General features: G+C 39.0%; 1 protein-coding gene across 1 annotated transcript in view; it reads left to right on the top strand.

Moving 5' to 3' along the window:
• The window catches only part of LOC132390910 (uncharacterized), a 216,221-nt gene that overhangs the window by 129,524 nt on the left and 66,612 nt on the right, over positions 1–20,085 (top strand). Inside the window, exons 18-26 of the mRNA XM_059963445.1 lie at positions 1,164–1,318; positions 2,591–2,736; positions 2,871–2,996; positions 7,554–7,715; positions 11,602–11,761; positions 13,279–13,403; positions 13,871–14,027; positions 14,118–14,215; positions 18,569–18,646. Coding sequence (XP_059819428.1) covers positions 1,164–1,318; positions 2,591–2,736; positions 2,871–2,996; positions 7,554–7,715; positions 11,602–11,761; positions 13,279–13,403; positions 13,871–14,027; positions 14,118–14,215; positions 18,569–18,646 — 1,207 coding nt within the window. The remainder of the gene's footprint in view (positions 1–1,163; positions 1,319–2,590; positions 2,737–2,870; positions 2,997–7,553; positions 7,716–11,601; positions 11,762–13,278; positions 13,404–13,870; positions 14,028–14,117; positions 14,216–18,568; positions 18,647–20,085) is intronic.

The raw sequence follows: 20,085 nt of genomic DNA, 5'->3' as shown, positions 1-20,085 counted from the left end.
ACAGATGACAATAAATGGTGCTTTGCATTGAAAACTGTAGTTTTATGACCATCAATTTATTGGCTTATTTTTCACAATTCCTTTTTCAGTTTCTTCCGCAATGTCCATATCATGTCCTTTAACGAGTGCACAATGATAATGCTGTATGAAGCAGCAGCAAACACAAGGGAAACATAAATATTGCACCAAGCTTATGGCATGCATGTAATGTTCTGGGAGGGTGGAGCTTCCTTCACACATTCCCCTCTCCTTTCCAGTCCTGAAGAAGGACCTCGGTCAGAAACGTCAACTGTTTGTTCATTTCCGTAGGTGCTGCCTGACTTGCAGAGTTCCTCCAGCATTTTGCATGCGCTCCTTCACATATTTTCACTTCTGTCACGCACAGTAAGACAACAACTTCTTGATTTTTGTATCTTTAGTTTCACTTAATGTTGTTATTTGGCCACAGCATTCAGTATATTTTATGTACTGTAATATAGTGCATATAATATAATTCACATAACTCTCTGAAACCTTGCCTTCACAACAACTTAAGGATATTGTTCACCCCCTGAAACACTTACACTAGTATCATAAAGAAATGCAATTATCGGGACCACAGTATGTCTCACATTCTCCAGCATCGCTGCCATGTTTACTGTGGGCTAACATAGTTATTCTTACAAAGGAAAAGACCTTGCTCTGCAAGAGGCAACATCTAAATTCAATACTTTCCTACAGCTGCTTACATGGGTACCTGAAAAGGCATAGTTATCAACAGTCAGTCCCACTTAACTAATGGCAGTACCTGGTACCAAAAGTCAAAACAGTTTCCCAAAGGAAGCCTTATGCACAATGTGCATCCATTAATTGTTCTCTTTTAAAGTGTTTCAAAATAAATAGCCATGAAACTGATTCTAAGATCTTTAACTTCACAGATGTTCTTTAAAATTAGTGAGAGTATTTATTTGGAAAGGTAAGAGTTTGGGAAGTAACTTGTGAAAATACCCATGTTCTATAAATAAAAGTCACTAGCAAATAGTAACTTCAAAAATACTACCTTCAAACCCTTGTGTTTTTATCAAGTTTTGTGTTCTGCATTCATTTGATTTCACTAAAAATGCATCTCGTTCCTCAAGACAAAAATTAAATATCACTTGAAAATAAACTTTTCTTATGACTAGGAAATATGGCACATTCCTACTATTAGAGCGTCAGAGAATTTGATCAATAACTCAATGGATAAAGATAACCGACCGCGATGTGGTGTGACCAACCCTGCAGATTTCAAGATATTACCGGGAGGTGAAAAGTTTCAAAACACTAATCTCACTTACAGGTATAGTTTCTGGTTACTTGAAATCTCTGATTCATTCATGAATAATGTTCGTCCTTCAGTAATCATTCTCTGTGCGAAGAGCATCAAGTGTGAATGCCACATCTGAGCAAAACCTTGTAATAATGTAAAGGATTGAAGTTAAGACGCTATAGCCCAGTGTGCTTGGAAAGTTTACTTGGAGTTACTTTGTATATTAGGAGAATATGCCATATGCTTCAATAATGTTCTCCCAATTATCTGTAAATACCAAAGAAACACTTTAACTCAGTAAATCTCTCTGTTATGAAAGTTTCACCAATGAAATGGTAGATGATTCAATGAAATGCAGTAAAAACGGAATATTTGTCCTTGACTTGTGCCATTATTCACAGAACCATGAATAAGGTGTACACACTTGAAGGTAGTTTGTTACTGCAAACTCAAATCAAGAAGGAACAAAGTCATCACAAATAGGAGTGAAATACAGAGAAATAAACAGGAGGATTTATTTTCTGAGGTTATAGCAAACCATTGTGTAGAAGTGAAAAAGTATTGCTGATTCCAATGTTGCAAATCAGTTTCAAAGAGAGAATCACTGGGAAGTTTTTTTTTATAGAAATATTCAATACAGTTCATTATCTTCAAATATCTGCAGACCAGATTATAATGCCAGTTTGAGTGCAAACTCTGGAATCATCGAAGGCAAATACTAAAACTTGTTAAGATAAGTATTAAATCACACGTGCTTCCATAACATCCCCAGAGAGGCTTTGACAGATCAAATGATCACATTTCCACATTAGGAAATAAAACAATAATGTCATTAATCTCAATAGAATTCAGAGTTGCTAATCCAAATGCAGACAATTGAGGACATCCTGGATGTACAGCAGTACATATGTATGGAAACAGCGATATGGAAGTCTATTTCTGCAGGGTATGACATCCCACTCCATGAGGTAACAGGTCAGAATGTGTTTGGACACGTCATTAGCCCTGCCAAATATGGAGACTCTAGTAATAAAAAATTTATATGTGTGTCCCCAACATTAGAATGGTGAGATATGGGTCTGTTTACTCATATGTGGGAAAATACTTACTTCATATTTTAAGTGCTAGAGACAGTGAATTTTAGCACATATTTATTTTAAGGTGATTAAGGAGGGTACCCATGTCATTACTTGTTTCCTGAAGGGCAGATATTGATTTCAGACCCAAATAGGTACTGTACAATCATTATAATTAGGAATTATCTTATTAGAATAAAAATGTAATTGACTTTGTCTCTCATAGAATTCGTCAATACACAGTTGACTTGCCACGGAATGCAGTGAACAATATTATAGCAAGAGCTCTCAACACGTGGGCCAGCGTTACTCCTTTGATATTCACACCGACAGCATCCACAGCAGACATTGAAATTATTTTTACGTCTGGAGGTATGGCATTTGCTGATTGGTCAGCTATATATCTTCAGCATGCTTTTAACTAATTTCAAACAGTCAGACCATAGTGCTGTTTTCACAGCCAAATCATTTCTTAAATGATGTGTGTGTTGAACGTGTCCTGTTAGATCATCGCGATGGTTCCCCTTTTGATGGACCAGGTGGTGTTCTGGCCCATGCTTTTGGCCCCGGAAGAGGAATTGGAGGTGATATTCATTTTGATGAGGAGGAAAGGTGGACCACAACCTCTCAGGGTAAATCCTTCCTATTATTAGATGAGCTTCTGGATTTTTTTACTTGATATTCATTACCTTCAATTGCAATTACTATGTCCTCGAATGCCCTGGGCAGGGTGCTTCTCACATAACTGGGTTTGAAAATCAGGGTGAATGCATAAACATTGGAAGCTGATGTATTGATGTTTACCTTGGAATTGTCCACTGGCAACATCCCAGCAATAAGTTGTGACAGATCACATTGCAGAGCTAACTTGGGAGCAGTTAAGCACTTGGTCATCATTGGTCATGTACCTTTGCACCACTCTGGATTCCAGCTCAGGGTGAAGAACTCAGCCTGACCTGGCTTGGCTTGAAACGACACCAAATGAGCTTTTTATTTGTCCCTCCAGTACTGAACAACTTCTGAATTTCCAGACAATTTTAGCCATCCTTCTCAAAATGCTCACTTTGTCAAGATGGCTTATGAACATCCAGGAAATTCAGCTGCAAGTGAACCATGACGCATGGCAAGCGGCACATGGTTTTAATCTTAGGGGAACTTTTCAAAATTGATGTTCTTAAACCAACTTTTCTGCAGAGTGCTGATGTGAGAGCAAAAGAGAAGGCAGACAGCAAAACAAAAATTAATAGGAAAATAGGGGATTGGGAAGCTTTTAAAAACCTACAGAGAACAGCTAAAAGAATTATTAGAAGGGAAAAGATGAAATATTAAAGCAAGCCAGCAAATAATATCAAAGTGGATAGTAAAAGCTTCTTCAAGTATGTAAAAAGATTCCCTAGATTACAATATTTATTTCAATCATTACCAATACAATTACCCCAGAAGTTTTTTCAAGAGTTAAATAAATATCTGAGGAAATTCCTCTGGAAAGGTAAGATGTCCAGAATATCGTTGGAAAAATTGACATGGAAATTTGATCTAGGAGGATTACAACTTCCAAATTTTAAGAATTATTATAAAGCAAATCAACTTAGATTTATTGCATCTTTTTTTGAGAAAGATAAACCGGCATGGATTAGAATAGAATTAGATAAAATAGGAGAAAATGTACCAGAAGATTTTATATACAAATGGGAATCTAAATGGATACGGGAAAAGAAAGAATCTCCTATATTAAAACATTTGATTGATTTATGGAATAAGATAAATGTTGATGATGAGATAAAAAAATCTTTATTAGCAAAGAGATCTTTAATTCAAAATAGACTTATTCCTTTTACAATGGACAATCAACTTTTATATAATTGGATTCAAAATGGGATTAGATATATAGGGAATTGTTTTGAAGGAGGTATATTAATGTCATTTGAACAATTAAAGAATAAATATAAAATATCAAACAACACTTTATTTTGTTACTTTCAATTAAGGGCTTATTTAAGAGAAAAATTAGGTCAAACAATGTTATTGCCGAAATCTAATGAAATAGAAATTTTAATTCAAAAAGGAAATATCAAAAAATTTGTATCTTGCATGTATAATTTGATTCAAAGACAGGTAATTAAGCAAGGAGTCCATAAGTCAAGACAAAAATGGGAAAGTGATTTGAATATTAAAATTGAAGAAACAAATTGGTCAAGACTATGCCGTGACAGTATGACAAATACAATAAATGTTCGGTTAAGATTAGTGCAGTATAATTTTCTACATCAATTATATATTACACCACAAAAAATAAAAAAATTTAATCCAAATTTATCGGATCAGTGTTTCCGATGTAACCAGGAAACTGGTACTTTTTTACATTCGACATGGTCTTGCTCTAAAATTCAACCTTTTTGGACAAATTTAAGACTTTTACTGGAGCAAATTACAGGAACACAATTTCCTCATAATCCAATATTATTTTTACTAGGTGATATTGAAGGGATAAAACCGAAACTCAAACTAAATAAGTATCAGAAAGAATTTATAAAAATTGCACTGGCAGTAGCCAAAAAAGCTATTGCAGTTACTTGGAAATCGGATACACATTTAAGTATAGATTCTTGGAAGAAAGAAATTTATGGTTGTATTCCATTAGAAAAAATTACTTATAATTTAAGAGATAAATATGAAACATTTTTGAAAATTTGGAGCCCTTATTTACAAAAGACAGGATTAAATATATAGATGCTTTTAAGATGAAACAATTGGTTATTAGGGGAAAGAAATAAATATACATATTAAAATTATTATGAACTCCATGGAGCATGTGGAGATCTTCCAACCACCAGGCATTCTTTCTTTCTTTCTTTCTTTCTTTCTTTCTTTTTTTTTCTATGGGGCAGTTAGGGGGGAGGGGTTAAGGGGAGGGGGTATGGGTTATATACATTGTTTTTTCATACTTTGTAATCATTTAAAAATGCAATAAAAAATTATTAAAAAAAAAAGTATGTAAAAAGAAAAAGAAGAGAGATGCAAGTGGATTTGGAACACTAGAAAATGAGGCCAGTGAATTAATAATGGAGGGCGAGGGGGTAGTAGATGAACTAGATGAGTATTTTGCACCAGTCTTCACTGTGGAAGACACTAGCAATGTGCCAGATGTTATAGTTTGTGAAGAAGGAGAAGCGAGTACAATTACTATTAAAAGGGAGAAGGTGCTCAAAAAGCTGAAAGACCTAAGGCTATAAGTCATCCGAACCAGGTGAACTGCACCTTAGGGTTAAGGTGAACTGCACCTTAGGGTAAAGAGGTAGCATTAGAGATTATGGCATTTGTAATGATCTTTCAATAATCATTGGACTCTGGCCTGGTGCCAGAGGACTGGAAAATTGCAAATGTCACTCCACTCTTTAAGAAAGGAGGAAGGCAGCAGAAAGGAAATTATAGACCAGTTAGCCTGACCTCAGTGGTTGGGAAGATGTTGGGGTCAGTTGTTAAGGGTGAGGTTATGGAGTACTTGCTGACACAGGACAAGATAGGACAAAGTCAACATGGTTTCCTTAAGGGAAAATCCTGCCTGAAAACCTGTTGGAATTCTTTGAGGAGATTACAAGTAGGATAGATAAAGGGGATGCAGTGGATGTTGTATATTTGGACTTTCATAAGGCCTTTGACAAGGTACCACATATGAGGCTACTTACCAAGTTAGAGTCTAGGGTATTACAGGAAAGTTGCTAATATGGTTAGAGCATTGGCTGATTGGTAGGATGCAGTGAGTGGGAATAAAAGGATCCTTTTCTGGTTGCCTGCCAGTGACTAGTGGTGTTCCGCGGGGGTTGGTGTTGGGACCACTTCTTTTTATGCTGCATAACAATGGTTTAGTTGAAGGAATAGATGGATTTGCTGCAAGTTTGCAGATGGTACGAAGATTGATGGAGAGACAGGTAGTACTGAGGAAACGGGTAAGCTGCAGAAGGACTTAGATTAGGAGAATGGGCAAGAAAGTGGCAAATGAAATATATTGTTGGAAAATGCATGGTCATGCACTTTGGTAGTAGAAATAAATATGCAGACTATTTTCTAATCGGGAAGAAAATCGAAAAATCTGAGATGCAAAGGGACTTGGGAGTCCTTGTGCAAAACATCCTAAGGGTTAACTTGCAGGCTAAGTTGATGGTGAGGAAGGCAAATATAATGTTAGCATTCATTTCAAGAGGTCTAGGATATAAGAGCAGGGATGTGATGCTGAGGCTTTGTAAGGCATTGGTGAGGCCTTGAGTATTGTGAACAGTTTTGGGCTCCTCATCTAAGAAAGGGTGTGCTGGTATTGAAGAGAGTTCAGAGGAGGTTTACAAGGATGATTCCAGGAATTAAAGGGTTATTATATGAGGAATGTTTGATGGCTCTGGGTCCGTACTCGTTGGAATTTAGAAGGATGAGGGGGGGATCTCATTGAAACCTTTTGAACATTGAAAGGCCTGGATAGAGTAGATGTGGAAAGGATGTTTCCCATGGTGGAGGAGTCTAGGACAAGAGGACATAGCTTCAGGATAGAGGGACATCCATTTAAAACAGAGAAGCGGAGAAATTTCTTCAGCCAGAGAGTGGTGAATTTGTGGAATTTGTTGCCACGTGCAGCTGTGGAGGCCAGGTCATTGGGACTATTTAAGGCAAAGATTGATAGGTTCTTGATTGGACACGGCATCGAAGGTTACAGGGTAAAGGTCAGGGAACAGGGTTGAGGAAGGGAAAAAAGGATCAGCCATGATTGAATAGTGGAGCAGACTCGATGGGCCAAATGGCCTAATTCTGCTCCTATGTCTTATGATCTTATTTCCCCATCCTGCATATATAAAAATAAATAATTTGGATTTAAGTAATTTTGACATCTGCTCACCTAGAAGGAAAGGTAATGGACCATGGTTAAGCATGTTAAGTTAAATAAAATTTCCGCTCATTTGTGGACTTTTATGGGAGAAACCTGTCACAGTCTTTGACACATAGTTTGCACTCACTTGGCATCACTTCTCCAGTCTTTTGCCAGATGTTCTGGAACCTCATCTCCACAATTCCACTATTCTTAAAGGATTATTCACATCCTCACCTGCTTCAAGAGCCTCAACTCCACCGTTCTCACAGAAAAATTTGCTTGACGATGTTTCACAAATACATTTAAAAATGAGACAATAACTTTATTTCTATAGACTTCAACTTATTTCTTGTTGCGGTTCATGAAGCTGGTCATTCACTGGGACTCGATCACTCTGAGGACCCTAATTCTGTGATGGCCCCTCTCTACAAATATGTGAATACTGAAGGGTATACTTTGCCAAGAGATGATGTTAATGGAATCCAATCATTATACGGTAAGTCCTAAATCTATATTTCCACTACAATCCAATGGCAGGACATTGTCTTCTGCTCAACTATTGGAATCATAGTCTTGCTTCCTCCTCATGAATTTTCTTCTTTCCTCTTCTTTGTCCAACTCTTAAATATCTTAAGCCATCATCAACCAAACTTCTGATAAGGTGATGGAGGTACACAGCATGCAAACAGGTTACTAGAGTCAGTTTCTGGGTCCCTGGTGCTCTCCCTCCTCTAGTGTTCTGGTGGTGTCTTTCCTGAACTGCCGCAGATGATTCAGTGGAAATCTTAGACAAAAATTTACTCCCAGACGACATTGACTAGGCTGTTTGGACCCTTTTTTCATAAATCTCCACCAATATTCTTGTTAAGCAACACAAGATTACAAGAGTAACCCTGCGGAAATGCAAGAGATTTTTTTATACCTCTTTTACAAGGTCTTTGGAATATCTTCTTTGTCTGAGTTACTGTTTAAATGGAAGACCTGCTTATGTTTAGGCAGCACATTAAATGAGTACTTTGCATGTCAAATGACAAATGATCAACAATTCATTTCTGAATTCATAATCTAAGTGGAAATCCATTAGAAATTCTCTCATTTCTTGAGGGCATTCATGAATTTTATCAAAAAGCTCAATGAATACTTTGTGTGTGTTCAATCCTGTCATGGTTCCGGTTGTCCATTCCCCTTTAACACTACCTGCTCCCTGATTATGCCCCAATTTCAGTCAATTGCTGCTAGTTACCCAATTACGGTACATCTGGCCTTCATCAGAGACTGGGAAATAAATACGAGGACGAATCTATCACAGGTTGCCAGTTCATTGGTTAATTCTTGAGTGATACTTCGTTCCCTGTTCTGATTAGAACCGGTAGTTCTAAGTTCTGCTCTAGTTTCTAGAGAGTCCCTGTGAATCCTGTCTCCTTGTCAAGATTTCTCTGGTTTCCTGCTCTACGTTCAGGTCTACGCCAGCCTCCCCAACTGAGTCGATGTGCCAGTGTCCTGCTCTTGGGTTCTCCTCCGTCGCCCCCCCCCCCCCATGTAACAAATCCATTTATAAATATTTGTAGTTATTATTTGTTGGTACTTTTATTACTAGTGGAAAACTGTGTGGACACCAGTGAGTACACAGAGCACAGAAAGCTCCTTTGATGTCGATAACACGAAGTTTCCTCATTCCTGAATTTCTATTCATTTTACACTATGGTGGAATCTGAACAGATGAGGAGGCAGATAATGGAAAGATGCAAAACTGACAGGGTTGTTTTCATGGTTGACTTCATATTGACTGGCACCTCACTAATGCCATCAGTTTAGATGAGGCACGCCTATTTTAGGTGTGAGCACAAGAAATACTGCAGATGCTGGAGATCCAGAGTAACTCACACAAAATGCTGGAGGAGATGGGTGAGAAAAGGTCTATGGAGAGGAATAAACAGTCAATGTTTCAAGTCAAGACATTTTTTAGTTGTGTCCAGGAAAGATTCCTGTCTCAATATGTAGACAGGCTGACTACAGGAGAGGCCTGTTGCTAGAATCTGGTGCTAGGCATTGAACCAGGTCAGGTGTCAGATATCTTTGTGGGTAATGATGACAGTTGCTTAGGAAGTATTTTCATGGGGTTCTTGATAGACTTGCCTCCTTGGGCAGGGAAAGGGTGGTAGAGTGAAGGAACCATGGTTGGCAAGAGATGTGGAACATCTAGTCAAAAGGAAGAAGGAAGCATATTTAAGGTTTACGAAGCAAGGATCAGGTAAGGCTCTTGATAGTTGTAGCTCTTGGTAGCTAGGAAGGAGCATAAGAAGGGACTTAGGAGCACTAGAAGGAGTCATGAGAAGGCCTTGGTGAGTAGAATTAAGGAAAACCTCATGGCATTCTACACGTATAAAGAACAGGAGGATAACAGGAGAGAGACTAGGACCATGATGGATAAAAGAGGAAATATGTGCTTGGAGTTAGAAGAGTAGGTAAGGTCTTTAATGAATACTTTGCTTCAGCATTCACCAGTGAGAGGGCCCTTGATGTTTTGTGAGCACAGCATAAAATAGGCTGATATGTTGATGTTAAGAAAGAGGATATGCTGGAACTTTTGAAAAACATTAGGATAGATAAGTCCTCGGGGCCATGGTTCTATGGGAAATGAGGGAAGAGATTGCATACCTTTGGCAATGACCTTTGCATCCCCACTGGCCACAGATGTAACACCAAATGACTGGAAGTTGGAAAATGTCATTTGTTTGTTCCAGAAAGAGAGTAGGGGTTACCCTGGCAATAACAGACCAGTGACTCTTACTCTGTGGTGGACAAATTATTGGAGAAGATTCTTAGAGACAGGATTTACAGGTATTTGGAGAAGCATAGTCTGATTACTATGTCATAATGAAGCATAGTCAGTGTGATTTTGTGAGGGGTGGGTCATGCCTCATGAGCCTGAATGAATTCTTTGAGGATGTGACAAAGCAGATTGATGAAGGGAGTGCAAAGGAAGTGGTGTATATTGATTTTAGTAAGGTGTTCAATAAGGTCATCCAATGGCAGGCTCCTTCAGCAAGTCAGGACGCATGAGACCCAAGGAAACCTGACTGTGAAAATTCAGGATTGGCTTGCCCATAGAAGGTGAAGGGTATTTATACATGGAGTCCTTTTGCCTGGAGGTTGATGACCATTGTTGTTCTGCAGGGACCCCCGCTCCTTGTGTTTTTTTAATATATATGACAGGTGAGGAAGTGGAATTAGGTTGATTGGTTTGCAAATGATACAAAGGTTGGTGGAGCTATGGATCATGTAGAAGTTTGTTGTAGGTTATAATGGGACTTTGATGTGATGCAAAGCCAGGCTGAGAAGTGGTAAATGGAGATCAAGCCAGAAAAGTAAGAGGTGATTCACGTTGGAAGGTCTCATTTGAAGGCATAATACAGGAGGGAGTCACAAACAAGAGAAAATCTGCAAATACTGGAAATCCAAGCAACACACACAAAATGTTAGAGGAACTCGGCAGATCAGGCAGCATCTCTTAGCCTGAAACGTCGATTGTACTCTTTTCCATAAATGCTACCTGGCCTGCTGTGTTCCTCCAGCATTCTGTGGGTGATACTGGCCAAATAGCAGGATTCTTAACAGTGTGGAGGAACAGGGGGATCTTGGGTCCACATCCATAGATCCCTCAAAGTTGCCAGGCAAATTGACGGAGTTGTTGAGAAGGTTCATGAAGGTGTTGGTCTTCATTAGTCAAGAGATTGAGTTAAAGAGCCATGAGGTAATCTGCAACTCTATAAACTCTGGTTAGACCACACTTGGAATATTGTGTCAAATTCCAGTCTCTTCAATATAGGAAAATGGCTTTAAAGGGCTTTAGAGAGCATGCAGAGGAGATTTACTAGGATGCTGCCAGGACTAGAGAGTGTGGCTTATGAGGATACTTTGAGCAAGCTAGGTTTTTATTTGTTTGGAGTGAAAGAGGATGAGAGGTTACTTGATAGAGGTGTTCAAGATGATAAGAGAAAAAGATTGAGTGGACAGCCAGGGTTGAAATGGCAATAAGCGGGGGGATAACTTAAAGGTGATTGGGGGGTGGAGGGATAGCAGAAGTAGGTGGGCGCATGGAATGCCTTGCCAAGGGTGCTGGTAGAAACAGATATAGTACATTAATGATATTTAAGAAATTCTAAGATAGACACAAGGATGATAGAAAAATGGAGGACTATGTAGGAGGAAAGAGCTAGACTGTTCATAAAGTAGGTTAAAAGGTCAGCCCAACATCATGTGCTGATGTTCTCTGTTCTGCTCTGTTCTATGTCCTATGTCCCAACATAGACTTGAACAATGAAAGAATGGTACCACTTAAGTTTTTTGTATCGTTTGCAATCATATCTCTTCAAATCAAGGTCCTCCTGTTGCTGTCACGACATCACCCACCAAAGTTCCAGACTCCTCATCACAGATGCCTACTAGGCAACCAACAAAGAATCCAGCAACCTGCGACCCAAACCTGTATGCAGATGCTGCTTTGAACCTACAGGGAAGAGTAACCTTCTTCAAAAATGGGTAAGTAATTATTTTATAAACATACTGCCATGGCTAAGTTTTAAGAATACAAATAAACAGGCTTAACCCAGAGCAGAGAGACTAGGGTGTTTAAATTCACTCCCACCAACAGGAGACAGATGTTGAGGCAACGGTGCACTACAACAGCTGGTTTTCACAAGATGGACATGGACCATCTCCCCTGCTGGTTGCTGAAAGTCTAGGCCCTCCACCAAAAAGCTGGAATCATATTGAGTTCAATTTATGGCTCGTTGTTAGATATTTTGCTGACTAATGGACTAATTGACTATTGTGCAGGTTCCATTCACTTTTATTACTAAAACCATGAATCTAAGTACATAAGATACTGATCTACATAATCATGTGATCTGTTTCTGTCTTAGATGATGGAATTCAAACTGTGACAGGGTGAAAAATTCAGAAGTTTGTTTATTTATTCCACTGCCTTAGATAAGTCTATTCATAATTAAATGTATATTATGTCTGTATAATGAGAAAGTATACCTACATACAATAAAATCGATTCTGCACATACAAGGAATGAGCTTTTGCTTTGAAAGCAATTGATTTTCCATATTTAATATTGTGCTATTTTTATAATTATCTTATTAAATTTTGAATCAAACTCATGGGAATATATAGCAGAAGAATTAACATTAGATCCAATACAATCAGGCAGTAGCTTAGAAAGTAACTAGTTTTAGATGTTTAGGTTGATTAAATATCTTCATTACTATATTTATGAGGAGTGGTTTTAATTTATGAGAGGTGGATTTATTTATGAGGGGTGGTTTTATTTCTGCTACTTTAGTTGCCTCTTATAAGTAATCTGATTTTCAGATACCGAAAATGTTTCTTAAATTTTATGCAGAACCAGACATTATTTACACAAATGCCCAACATTCTCTCTCCTTATGAGTTGAATGCAGTTTAGTATTTAAATTTCCGTGAGCATTTCTATCAGCAAACCACAGTCCAGATAAAGGATCTCGGGCTAAAACATTGGCTGTTTATTTCGCTCCATAGATACTGTCAGACTGAATGAGTTCCTCGAGCATTTTATGTGTGTTACTCAAAATTTCTGGCATCTGCAGAATCTGTTGTGTTTTTCATTTGCATACTCCACATGCCTTGCACATACCAACCTAACACATGCCAGTCCCATATCTTACAGAAAAATGTTTTTGAAACTGATACTAGAGCCCTTACAACCTGATTAGTTCGGACTTGACTTTGGCCTTAAAGTTTCTCAGCCAGTTTGGCCAATTTCAGATGCACTAACAATAAAATTTGTGAAATATGAAATACAAATATATGAAATTCCAGTCTATTTAATTCACTACTTTGCATTACATCAAAGCAACAGAGTTCTTGCCAATATTGGTAAATAAAAGAGTATTGATTTAATTTCAATGATCAGCTGATAAGGTTTCCAGCCATCAGCAAGTATAAGGAATCCCCTCATCAACTAGGTTGCCTGGGTAACCACTGAGGTAATTTTGGTTATTGTTGTACAGGTTCACAAAGAGATCACAATCTTCGCGCATAAACCGAGTTGAAAACATCTGGCCAGGTGGCCCATCAAATGTTGATGCTGCTTTTGAACTTAGATCGAGAAATAGGAAAACTTATCTTTTCCAAGGTGACATTGTGCTTAATTATTCTTTAGTAATATGCCTATTGCTGTATTTTTAACAATTGATTATTTACAATCTATTATCATGCACAAGAACTGAATTTTATATCAAGATTTCTTATTTATTATAAATCTCATCATAAATCTGTAGAAAGGATTCAAAAAGCTGGATTTAGCAAAGGCACGATTACGTTTATATGCCATGGTGTATATACAGTAAATCAAAATAGTCTTCAGACCTTAGTGCATGCAATATTTTGGTAGTTCAGTACTAGTTTTCATATAATTAATGCAGATATCACCTTAGAGTTTCACTTTGACAAATATCAGTGGGACAATCTCTAGACACTCAATCCGAATGTGTAGGATCATCACAGTCACAGAGAATATAATTATTGTAACATGAAACTGACTGATTGATGGACAACCATTTTGAGTAGAGGTTCACAAATAACGTCCCTCTTACTTTGCAGGATCACAATACTGGCGCTTTCAAGGAAACACTTTAGATTCAGGATACCCAAAATCCATCAGGAGGTTTGGTTTTCCAAGCAGTGTTCAGAAACTTGATGCTGCCTTGTTTGTAAGTCGCAGAACGATTGTATTCTTCGTGGGCAATCAACTCTGGAGGTTCGTGATCTATCATTTATTCTCCTTCTATTTTTCATATACCATTACCCAATAACATATTCTGTCTATTCTGTCTTCTTTCCACTTCAGGTACAGGCTTGGAGGAGGAATGGTAGGAGGGTCTTCAGTCCCAATAAGAACATTCTTTAGAGCAAATGACAATGTGGATGCTGCTTTAAACTATCAAGGTAATTCTGCAATTGGTATGGAAAACAAGGTCAAAGAACTGGAGCTGGATGCACTCAGAACCATCCGGGAGGCTAAAAACATCATAGATGAGTCTGTGATGGTCATCCCCAGCATGTAGGCTTCATTTAGTAGAATGGTTGACCACCAGGAGATGTAAGAGGATTGAGCAATTAGTGCAGGGTTCCCCATCATCACTTCCCTCAGCAACAAGAATACCCCTTTGGATACTGCTGGGGCAATGGGAGATGACAGCAGCAACAACTAGACCACTGGGACTGTGGCCAGCTCTGAGGCTCAGCAGGGAAGGGTAAAGTCGGGCAGGGAGATAGTGATAGTTAATGGAATGGAGAGCTGGTCCCGTGGCCATGAAAGAGACACCGGGATGGAGTGGTGCCTCTCAGGTGCTGGGCTCCAGGATGTCTCAGAATAGCTGCAGAAGAAGTCGTGATGAATGTAGAAAGGGGGAAGAGGTCCTGCACAGTGAGTTTAAGGAGTTAGGGAGAGGCTGAAGTGCAGATAGTAATCTCTGGATTATTCCCAGTACTACATGTTAGTCAAAGCAGAAATAGGATGATACTATAGATGGATTGTTGAGAAAGTGGTGTAGAAAGCAGGTATCAGATTTCTGGATCATTAGGACCAAAAGGACCTGTTCAAAAAGGACAGGTTACATCTGAGCCCAAAGGGGACCAATATCCTTGTGGGCAAGTTTGCTAGAGCTGTTGGGGAGGAGTTAACTTGGCAGGGGATGGGCACCAGATTGATAGGGATGAGGATGGGGCAGTTGGTAAACAAGTTAATGCATTGTGTAGTGAGAATGTGAGTAAGGACTGGCAGATGATAGGGCAAAATTGCAGTGAGTGAGATGAGGTGAAGTGTAACATGGGGGCAAAATCAAAAATGGTGATGAATACAGGACTAAAGGTGTTATATTTGAATTGACGTGGGTAGGTGATCTTGTAGCAGAGTTAGAGATTGGCAGGTATGACATTTTAGCCACTGAGTTGTGGCTAAAAGAAGGTCATAGTTGGGAGCTGAACACTTTGTATTGAAAGGACAGGCAGGAAGGCATATGGGGTGAAGTGGCTTTGTTGGTGGAAAGTGAAATCAAATCATTAGAAAGAGGTGACATAGGATTGGAAGATGTAGAATTCTTACAGGCAGAGTTTAGAAACTGCAAGGGTAAAAATTATCTGATGAGAGTTATATACAGGTTCCCAAACATTCTTTAGAGCAAATGAATTCTTTAGAGCCCAGGATGTGGGCTACAAATTACAAGGGGAAATAGAAAAGGTATGTAATAAGGGCAATGTTACAATGGTCATGGGGAGTTTTAATAAGCAGGTAGATTGGGAAAATCAAGTTGGTGCTGGATCCCAAGAGAGGGAATTGTAAAATGCCTGTGAGGAGGCTTTTTAGAGCAGCTTGTGTTGAGCCCACTAGGGGAACAGCACTTCTGGATTGGATGTTGTGTAATGAACCAGATTTCATTAGGGAGCATAAAGAAACCTTGAGAGGCAGTGATCATAATATGATAGAAGCCACCTTGCATGTGAGAGGGAGAAAAGAAAGTCAGATGTATCAGTCTTACGGTGGAGTTAAGAGAATTACAAAGGCATGAGGGAGGAGTGGGCTAAAGTTGATTGGAAGGGAACAGCAGTAAGGATGACAGCAGAACAGAAACATCTGGAGATTCAGGGGACAATTCAGAAGATGCAGGATAGAGGTATCACAACGATGAAGGTAGTGTTGAGGAAGCAGGGAGTCTGCAGAAGGATTTGGACAGATTGGAAGAATGGGAAAAGAAGTGGAAGATGAAATATAGTGTAAGGAAGAATGTGGTCATGCACTTTAGTAAAAGGAATAAAGAAACAAACTATTTTCTAAATGGGAAGAAAACTTCAGAAGCCAGAGGTACAAAGATACTTGGGGTTCCTTGTGGAAGATTTCCTAAAGGTTAACTGGCAGATTGACACTGAGGCTTTGTAAGACATTGCTCAAATCACACTTGGACACATTTCACAACATGTACCAGTGATATTAAACCTGATTCTGATTACAAGTATTGTGGGTGGTTTGGGGCCCCTTGCTGGAATTGGAGAAGATCCAGATGAGGTTCACAAAAGTGATTCCAGGAATGAAAGGGTAATGGGATGAGGAGAGTTTGACAGCTCTGGGCCTGTACTCACCGGAGTTGAGCAAAATGAGAAAGGATCTCATTATAACCTATCTAAAATTGTAAGACCTAAATAGAGTGAATGTGGAGAGGATGTTTCCTATTGTGGGTGAACCTAGGACCAGAGAGCAGAGTCTCAGAATAGAGGGACATCCATTTAGAACAGAGATGAGGAGAAATTTCTTTAATCATAAAGTGGTGAATCTGTGGAATTCATTGCCATGGATGGCTATGGAGGCCATGTTATTGAGTATATTTAAAGTGAGGGTTGATAGGTTCCTGATTATTCAGAATTTAAAGGTTATGGGGAGAAGGCAGGAGAATAGCGTTGAGAGGAATAATAAATCAGCCATGATGGAATGGCAGAGCAGACTCGGTGGGCTAAATGGCCTAATTCTGCTCCTTTGCCTTATGGTCTTAAAATCTTAGGGAAAAATAATCAATGGCATCTTAGTTTATAAATAACATTTAAGAATATTCATGTGGAAGAGGGAGCTGAGAGGTTTCAGGTAGCATCATTAACTGACAAGTTTTCAGATGAATCAGTCTTTTAGTATTAACAGTATGCTTACTAATGAAGTTTGTGCACAGAAACATTTTTTCTGAGGCTAGTGGATCAATTCTACACAGATTCAGTAAAACCAGTAATTAGTATTTCCTCTCTCCTTTCTTCTTTAAATTAAGATGCTCTCTCATCAGTGGAGCCTCACAAAATCATCTCCATGGTATCCTTTTAAATCTATTCCTCGGTTTTTTACCTCCAGTCCTGCCAAAAGGGTTTGGCCCAAAATGTCGATTGTACTTTTCTCCGTAGATGCTGCCTGGGTTGCTGAGTTCCTCCAGCATTTTGTGTGTCTTGCTTGGATTTCCAGCATCTGCTGCTCTTCTCTTGTTTTACCATTGTATAACCCCTTTTCTCACTTGCCCTCATGAATTTGTTTCTTTAGAATACTGGGTACCACCAAGAACTTACAATACTGTTTAAAAGTTTTAGGCACATATATAGGACTTTGGACTATATATGCTGATGACTTCTGCAGAGTACTGTAATAATTTTATGTATTGTACTGTATGACTGCCACAAAACAAAATGAATTTCATGACATATGTATTAATAGTGAACCTGATTCTGTGGACTGAGAGTAGGAAGGGGGCAGGGAGAGGGTAATTCTGGTTGGGGAAAGGGGAAGGTTGAGGGCAAGGAGTGGGAAGCACCAGAGACATTCTGCAGTGATCAATAAACCAAATGTTTGTAATCAAATGGTCTTTCCTGGTGTCTCAGGGTTGGGTGTGTCTGTACCCACGCCACCCCCCCCCCCCACTGCCCTGGCACTGTGTGTGTCTGTGTGTCTGTGTGTGGTGAGATTTGTGTATTTTTCCATCTGTCAGAATTCAAAGCCAGTTTCAGATTTTTATTTCTAAATGTTGCCATGCTTTCTGTGCCAACATATCATGTCTACAACTTACTGACCCTCTCTAATCCATACGTCTTTGGAATGTGTCAGGAAAACGGAGCACCCAGTGGAAACCCATGTGGTCACGAAGAGAGAGCGTAAATCTACTGTATTCCTCCATATCCTTCCTGGAATAGACAACCAGAATCCAATGCATCCTGGTTCATGCCCCCTCTAATACCCATATACCTCTATGGTACATGGGACTGCAATGTGCATCCACATTATTTTGGAAATTTGATCCCTGGCCAGGGTAAGGGTGAAAAGTGAGTAAATTTCAAGGAAGATTAGAAACTCCATGGATTCTCTGCCTCAACCAAACTTAGGTAATAAAATCACTTTCTGAATTTTACCCTTTCTTCCAGGTTTCTCATGTTTCATGTACAGCCAATATCAACCCCACCCACTTGTGCCTCTCTCTTCAAGAAATAGATCATGTCAGAGTCAAATTTTACACTGGCTCATTTGACAAAGTTATATGAGCTCCAAATAGGCTTCCAGTTCTGCCTCAACCCTCTTGAAATCATCAGTCGATACAATCAAGCATTTATGAAGTTTATAAAAGCCATTTGGTAATCAGAGTTAATGTGAAACCTACACCAGTCTTTCACTGGGACGTACCCTTGGCTCTGGCCAGAGTTACAGTTTGAATCTATTGAAACATGCAAAGAAATCTGCATACTGTATCATTTTTCATTGAAATAATTTTGTTTTGTTAATAGGAGAATATTACCTCCTAAAAGGATTGACTGCATACAGATACAGCCGGAATTTGATACTCAGGAAGACCATCAGATTGAGTGGATGGCTGAACTGCACATAACTTTGTCTCGTTGATGCACCACTGGGCGTGGCGTTTTTTTGAAAAATATTGCTCAGAGAAGATTAAAAATTGTAATTTTAGATATAAGCTAACATTAATTGTACAAGGCAGATCTAATGATTAGCTCTTTTGCAATGCAGTGACTCTCTTAACAAGAAATTGTTTTATTCACTATTCAATCATATTTTCAGTAAGTGTATCTTCAAATAAATTACATCCGTGTAACAATTGAATATTTGAGCGTGTGAATAAGATGCAGGGCTGGGCTACTTGGCCCCCAGAGCACTTTCCACCAATCCACGTGTCATGCCTGACCTGATCGTAACCTCAATACCATATCCTCAGACACTACTCCAATATCTCATACCTGTGGTAAGTATTATACAAGGAAACTGTGTATAACACTTTGTATAACTCTTCTCTCCTTTACAACTTCATGTCTTTCTTCATCTTGCTGTGCTTTTTCTTTTTTCTAGGATATACATCCTGACCTTGTGATGATGCATTTAGTTCACTGAAGTATTCTCTTATTAATCCTTCAATTGCTTCCTTTACAATCTGATCTCTCCTCTTGGTTTCCTCACCCACAATATAATCTGATGTATCCTTGTTTTCATATCTCCATTAACTCCTTTCTTTTTGGCCTTCCATTCACCCAGCTGGGCTTTGGTCTTGGCATCTACTTTTACAAGCAGCTTTTTATCTCCCACTTGAAGTTCATGCAATAACCTTAATGCACGCAGAGCAGATTCTGGTTCTTTATATTCACAAAAGAACATAAGAAATAGGAGCAGGAGTAGACAATCCAGCCCATCAAGCCTGCCCTGCCATTCAATAAGTTCATAGCTGATCTGTCTGTAAACTCAGGTCCATCTACCTGCCTTTTCCCCATAACCCTTAATTTCCTTACTATGTAAAAACCTATAGAAACATAAACATAGAAAATAGGTGCAGGAGTAGGCCATTTGGCCCTTCAAGCCTGCACAGCCATTCAGTATGATCATAGTTGATCAACCAACTCAGAACCCTGTACCTGCTTTCTCTCCATACCCCTTGATCCCTTTAGCCACAAGGGCCATATCTAACTCCCTCTTAAATATAGCCAATGAACTGGCCTCAACTGCTTCCCTGGGCAGAGAATTCCACAGATTCACCACTCTTTGGGAAAAACCGTTTCTCCTCATTTCCGTCCTAAATCTTCTCCCCTGAATCTTGAGGCAATGTCCCCTGGTTCTAGTCTCACCTACCAATGGAAACAACTTTCCTACTTCTATTTTATCTATCCCTTTCAAAATTTTGTATGTTTCTATAAGATCCACTCTCATTCTTCTGAACTCCAGAGAGTATAGTCCCAGGTGACTCAATCTCTCCTCATAGGTTAACCCCTTCACCCCTGTAATCAACCTGGTGAACCTC

The sequence above is a fragment of the Hypanus sabinus genome, chromosome 3 (assembly GCF_030144855.1).
Source record: "Hypanus sabinus isolate sHypSab1 chromosome 3, sHypSab1.hap1, whole genome shotgun sequence".
In the NCBI taxonomy this organism is placed as follows: Eukaryota; Metazoa; Chordata; class Chondrichthyes; order Myliobatiformes; family Dasyatidae; genus Hypanus; species Hypanus sabinus.
The sequence above is the reverse complement of the archived record's forward strand: the minus strand, read 5'-3'. Positions and strand labels throughout refer to the sequence as shown.